Genomic DNA, 6,700 nt, shown 5'->3' on the forward strand with positions numbered 1-6,700 from the left:
CACATTTGAAGCACTCGGGGCCGTCCGCCTCCTCGACGGGGATAGGCTCCGCCGCCGTGCCGTTGGAGGAGGAGGGCTTGGAAGTCGCCGGACCCGCCATCTTGTGCTTCTTCTGCTTCAGCTTGGAGTAGGGGTCGCCGACGCGGTCGCCGCAATGTGGGTGGATCTCGTCCTTGTGCTTGAGCTCCAATCCACGCTTCTTGTGCTCCTCCTTGCGTTTCTTCTTGCGCTCCTAATCTTTGAGCCACCATGGAGGTGGAGGCCCCCATCCTCCATCCTCACCCGCACGCTCCACAGCACGCTCCGCCGCCGATGGGCGCGGATCTCGCTCTCGCCTGCGCTCCGCCCCCGGATCCGCCGCCACCCGCTTGTCCGCACGCCGCTCCGCCTTGGATCCCATGGCCACCACCTCGGCGAAGGAGCGCACGAGGGGTGGAGGAGGAGAGAGTGGGTGGAAGGAGCGCGCAGATCCGCCGAAGCGCCGCACCTCCGAGTGTGTGGCTGGAAACCCTAACGAACAATCTAGGGCACCCCACGGGATCCAGAGCCACTTATACGACTGGCAAGCCACACGCGGGCCAGAAGTGGCAGGCCTGGGCCGAGCCGCGCGGCCCACCTCCAACTCACCCGTGGCCACCACAAGGGGGCCAGCAGCTGGGTCCACAGACGGGCCACCTGGGCCACTCATGGGGGTGCAGCCCACCAACAGCGCCTGGCCCAACGACTCGCCCGAACCACCTGAGCCAACCCTAGGCCAGGGGTCCTGTTCCGCCGCCGCCGCCGCCTGCTCCCCCGCTGGTGCCGCCACCTCTGACAGCGCCGCGGCCGGCTCAGACGCCTGGCTGCTCCCAGGTGCGGTGGAGCTTCCAACCGCGCGACGCGTCGCTCCCTGCGGCGGCTGCTTCACGCTCGACGCTTCCCCGACGCCCCTCGACGAAGCCCGGCCGAATGCCCCTGGTCGCCGGGCACCACGCCCACCGGGCGCAAACGCGGAGCGCCGACCAGCTTTGAGAGAGCCCCCGAGCTCCTCCGCCCTGGCCACGAACTCACCGACCGTCGCCCGAGCACATCCAGCTCCTGCTTCCGCTCCCGCAGCGACCGCCACCGCCTGGTCCTCGTCGTCGCTCTCCTCTGCCAGCGCCCAAAAACGGCTCCCCTTCCAGCCCGCAGATGCCATCACACCCGCCGCCGCCACCGGAGCCACGCGCGGCGACCGCCCGGACAGCCGCCCATCCTCCCGCCTCGCCGGATTCCTCACACCCCGGCGCATCGCCCAGCCCGTCGCCACCCAGATCGCCAGGCCGTACAGGAGCCGTTGGGTCTAACCTATCCATCCGTGTGTCGACTATAGACACATCCTGCCTTGATATGTGTGATGTTACTCATACTACTAGTAACTAGCTATGTTACTATTTTCCTCTCTTTCTTCATTTATTGGTTGCCACATCATCTATTTTATCTAGATATGTATGATGTTATTACCTATGTTACTCCCATTGTGGGTAGTCTTACCCTGTACCGCTGGCGCGACTGAATTGACCCAATTATCTCGCCTTTCTCCCGAATTTCCCTCGTCTTCCTCCCGTGACACCCCCCAGCCCCCGGCGGCCAGAAACAGAGTCGCCCTGGTTCGGTGCGTTGTCCAAATTCAGATGAGCCGCCGGCCAAGAATCCCCGAAACACCCCGTATCGACTGGTATGGGATAGCGTCACTCGTCTGGACCTCTCTCTCTCTCTCTCTCCTCCGCTCGCCCCGACACTGTTCTCCACCACGAGACCCACCCGAGAGCGGCCGCGCCGGCGATCCCCCTTCCACCGCCGCGAGCAGCAACACCGGGCCTGGCTGTCGCGACCACCCCTCATTCGCCATCTTTCTTTCAAACAAGGAGGGCAAGCACGTCGACGGTGCGCGCGCCACCTTCCCCTGTTCCCCTGCTTTGAACCAAATAGATCACGATATCAAAGCCACCCCGCCACACTCATCTTTGTTTCTCTTTCAGCTCCTTTTGATCTGGTTCATTCATGCCCAATTAGTCCGTGCAGGAGGCGGATCCTATCTTCAACCAACAAGGCCGGACCGCTGGGTTCAAATCTGTTGCGGAGGAGGATTCCTGATGGTATCCGAACCAACAGAGGATTGTCTAATCCGGTTCGTCCTAGTCCCCGTTTCTGTCTTCTTGGTAAGTTACCCAAGAGCAGCTGCAAGGCCGGCCGCCTGTCTCAATAAGTAGCCTATTGACTACAACTCCGGCCGCCGGCCTCAACAACTACTCCAGATAGCAGCTGCAAGGCCGGCGCCATGGAGTCAACCTGCAACACCGTAAGTTCATACCCCTTTTGCCTTCTTGTTATTACTAGTATCAATTAAACTAGGCCTTCTAATCTTTAAGTAGAGATTTTTATACTGTTACTACTTACCTTGCCCATGGAGAATTGAATATATATCTTTTGTCCCTGTTTTGATCCAACTAGTTTAACTCTTTTGCAGATCATCAGAGATGAAGATAGCACTACTGCAAGCGAAAACGAAGACAGGATCAGCGCGCTGCCCGACCATCTTCTGCTCAAAATCCTCGAATGCCTTTACATGCCCACGGCAGTTCAGACCGGCGTGCTCTCCACACGATGGAGGCACCTCCCGCATCAGCTCTCCAATCTGCAAATTAGTGCTCAAGACTTTCCAGGCACACTAGTGGATCAGATAATGACCGAGTACACCGACGCGACAAGGAGATTTCTATCTCCTCCGCCTTGTGGATGCAATCGGGTCATCAAGATCCTGCAGCTCTGCTTCTACCTAGCAGACCCTTACTTGTCCTCCATCGCTCATGCCGTCGGGGATGCCGTGAAGATCGGCGTACCAGAATACCTCGAGTTTGCGGCGACTGGCCATGTTAAATGTCCAAGTGAGGCTGAACTAGTACTGTTCAGACAGCGCTTTATGTCCTTCTTCCATGCTTGCCCTGGTCCCTTCAGTTTGCTCACCAAACTGACGCTGCGGAGCCTTTCTTTTGAAGACTCAGATATCCCCAATATCCTCAACACCTGCAATCAACTTAAGCTCCTTTCCTTGAGATCATGTCAAATGGGCCAGGACCCTGTCCTCAAGATAGATGCTCCATGCTCGGAGCTCACAGGACTTGAACTTATCGACTTTGGGTGTGAACAAGTTGAACTAATCTCTGCCCCTAAGCTCCTGGAATTGGTCTATGATAGCTGGTGCGGTGAAAACCCCCCAGTGTATTTTCGCTATGTCCCTCAGCTTGTTAGAGTATGCTTCGCTTCTCCTGCCCTATCTTGGCAGACGCCATTCACATTGAGCGAGTGCCTATCTGGTAACAGAAACCTGTCAATACTGCATCTAAATTTCCGCACTCAAATGGTAAGTTACAGTTCCCTCCTCGTCTACATCAGGTTTGTTTGTTTCAACGTGTCCCTGTTAACATCATGACATATTCCTCATATTTCTATACTTCGTTCTGCTGCAGATTTGGATTGAACCTGAAGATCCTCGACAACTTACTCCTATATTCAGTAAACTGAGAGATGTGCATCTTTACAATATCTTTGCAGAGTGTGATCTGAATTGGACTATGTTTATCCTCGAAGGTGCACCTTCCTTGGAGAACTTTTATGTAAGTCCGTTACTTCAGTTGTTCCAGTTAACCCACATCTTGGCCTGGATATAATTTGTTTGCATGATATGTTTCCATCAGCAAAAAAAAATCGACATGTCCGTTTAAGTGTGTGATATCAAAATTTAAAATACCCAATAACTCTATCCTATCACATGTTGACCTTTTTGAGATGCACGAATAGGAGATCTCATGAGTATTACAGTAATGATGTACAATCTTGCTTGGATGCTGCATAGCGTTTTTTTCACAGATAATGTCGATGCACGACGCATAATTTTTCCTGTGAGGTCTAATCTCATGTTGGATTCCTCCAAGTTTCTAGGGAATCCTCAAAAATCATTCATTTGTTCCAGACAAGCTATATAGGCCATTCCAAAACTGGTTCTAAAGAGGGTGTTAGCTTTATAGCAATCATTCTTTACTTGGATGTATTGACTCTTGTTATTGCTGTTGTTCTTTATCTTAGATATTAATATCGAAACGAATGCCAACATTTAATGTAATGTGCTGTTTATTTGTGGTCCATGAAGCTATCTCGGCGTTCATGTGAGCTCAGTAAGACAGAGGATAGTGCTGAGAAGACCAATGTGTTGTGGGAACCGTCCGAGGATTCGAAGTACTTGAACTTGAAATTGCTCGTGATGAACGGTTTTAAGGAGGAAGACAAGGTGATGAATTATGTAAGACTTGTTATGGTACGAGCTGTCGTCTTGAAGAGAATCGAGTTGTATGATGAAGACCCGTGCAAGTGCAGTGCCATCAATCATGAGCCTCCAAGATTTCTGGTAGATGAAGCTAGCAAGCAACGGATTAGGGAGCAACTCACCCATGGATCCTCCTCATCTGCGGAGATAATAATTGGATGATGGACACAGTCCAAGAATAATGAAGAGACAATAACGATGGATAACGTCAATGAGTACTAGTCTCATATGAGAATAAAAGACTGGTTGGCTGTGCCTAACAAGAAATAATCCCACTCTGGCTGTTGCTGGAGTGACGTGTTAAGAGTGCTTGCTATTGTGCATTAGGCTGTTTTAGCATTTTAGCATTTTAGCTGTTTGTGGCCAAGTATATTTTTCTATGTGGGCAATTTATGATTCATGCACCGTATACATTTCTGTTTTACTTTGAAGTTGGCTATTGTGTGCTGATCTGTGCATTTCAAAATGTATGTCTTGTATTTTATTTAAACAATGTGTAGTTCTTGTTTAATTCATGCTGGGACTGCTCATTTTCTATCTGCGCCACTTATGCTCATTTTGTTATTTTTTTTGCCGTAACCCTCTCAACTTTCTTGCACATGCTATGTGGATGAAATGATGATATCATGCCAACTTTCAACCTTTTCAGAGTTCATTTGAAATGCTTTTCAATTTTAGGGTCTTATAGCTCAAAATAATTAGTAAATGCATGAAAAATAACAAATGAAGTCAGAAAGGATTGAAAAATGATGATGTGGCTTTGAATGGTGCATTTTGAACACACAAAAAGTCAGGAGTTCAAATAAGTTTTAAAAAATGAAATCCCTTTGTAACAGACGAGTTTCCGGATGAAATCCTGATACTTTGAAAGAGATTGTCCGTTTTGTACACGAAGTGCATCCAGTTTTTGCCGTAACCCTCTCAACTTTCTTGCACATGCTATGTGGATGAAATGATGATATCATGCCAACTTTCAACCTTTTCAGAGTTTATTTGAAATGCTTTTCAAATTTAGGGTCGTATAGCTCAAAATAATTAGTAAATGCATGAAAAATAACAAATGAAGTCAGAAAGGATTGAAAAATGATGATGTGGCTTTGAATGGTGCATTTTGAACACACAAAAAGTCAGGAGTTCAAATAAGTTTTAATAAATGAAATCCCATTGTAACAGACGAGTTTCTGGATGAAATCCTGATACTTTGAAAGAGATTGTCCGTTTTGTACACGAAGTGCATCCAGTTTTTGCCGTAACCCTCTCGACTTTCTTGCACATGCTATGTGGTTGAAATGATGATATCATGCCAACTTTCAACCTTTTCAGAGTTTATTTGAAATGCTTTTCAATTTTAGGGTCTTATAGCTCAAAATAATTAGTAAATGCATGAAAAATAACAAATGAAGTCAGAAAGGATTGAAAAATGATGATGTGGCTTTGAATGGTGCATTTTGAACACACAAAAAGTCAAGAGTTCAAATAAGTTTTAATAAATGAAATCCCTTTGTAACAGACGAGTTTCTGGATGAAATCCTGATACTTTGAAAGAGATTGTCCGTTTTGTACACGAAGTGCATCCAGTTTTTGCCGTAACCCTCTCAACTTTCTTGCACATGCTATGTGGATGAAATGATGATATCATGCCAACTTTCAACCTTTTCAGAGTTCATTTGAAATGCTTTTCAAATTTAGGGTCGTATAGCTCAAAATAATTAGTAAATGCATGAAAAATAACAAATGAAGTCAGAAAGGATTGAAAATGATGATGTGGCTTTGAATGGTGCATTTTGAATACACAAAAAGTCAGGAGTTCAAATAAGTTTTAATAAATGAAATCCCTTTGTAACAGACGAGTTTCCGGATGAAATCCTGATACTTTGAAAGAGATTGTTCGTTTTGTACACGAAGTGCATCCAGTTTTTGCCGTAACCCTCTCAACTTTCTTGCACATGCTATGTGGATGAAATGATGATATCATGCCAACTTTCAACCTTTTCAGAGTTCATTTGAAATGCTTTTCAATTTTAGGGTCTTATAGCTTAAAATAATTAGTAAATGCATGAAAAATAACAAATGAAGTCAGAAAGGATTGAAAAATGATGATGTGGCTTTGAATGGTGCATTTTAAACACACAAAAAGTCAGGAGTTCAAATAAGTTTAAAAAAATGATATCCCTTTGTAACAGACGAGTTTCCGGATGAAATCCTGATACTTTGAAAGAGATTATTCTGAGCTAAAAGCAAAAAGAATAAAAAAATAAAGCAAAAATCAAAAAAAAATAAATAATTCAAAAAACAAAAAAATACTGGAAAAAATAAAAAATGCCGCCTAATGGGCCACACGGCCTGCATACGACTAGA

General features: G+C 47.0%; 1 protein-coding gene across 3 annotated transcripts; it reads left to right on the top strand.

The window, feature by feature from the left end:
- Positions 1-1,537: 1,537 nt before the first annotated feature.
- On the top strand, positions 1,538-4,879 carry LOC109778280 (F-box/FBD/LRR-repeat protein At5g56420). Of its 3 annotated transcripts, none has more exons than XM_040403217.3 (5): positions 1,538-1,696; positions 2,044-2,320; positions 2,489-3,382; positions 3,489-3,635; positions 4,169-4,879. In XM_040403217.3, the coding sequence occupies exons 2-5, from the start codon at positions 2,300-2,302 to the stop codon at positions 4,502-4,504; spliced, it is 1,398 nt and encodes a 465-aa protein (XP_040259151.1). In that variant the 5' UTR covers positions 1,538-1,696; positions 2,044-2,299; the 3' UTR covers positions 4,505-4,879. The 3 variants fall into 3 exon arrangements, with proteins under 3 accessions (XP_040259151.1, XP_020192419.1, XP_040259149.1); XM_020336830.4 differs by having other exon boundaries at positions 1,563-1,905; XM_040403215.3 differs by having other exon boundaries at positions 1,597-1,905; positions 2,001-2,320.
- Positions 4,880-6,700: the final 1,821 nt, after the last annotated feature.

The sequence above is a fragment of the Aegilops tauschii genome, chromosome 3 (assembly GCF_002575655.3).
Source record: "Aegilops tauschii subsp. strangulata cultivar AL8/78 chromosome 3, Aet v6.0, whole genome shotgun sequence".
NCBI lineage: Eukaryota > Viridiplantae > Streptophyta > Magnoliopsida > Poales > Poaceae > Aegilops > Aegilops tauschii.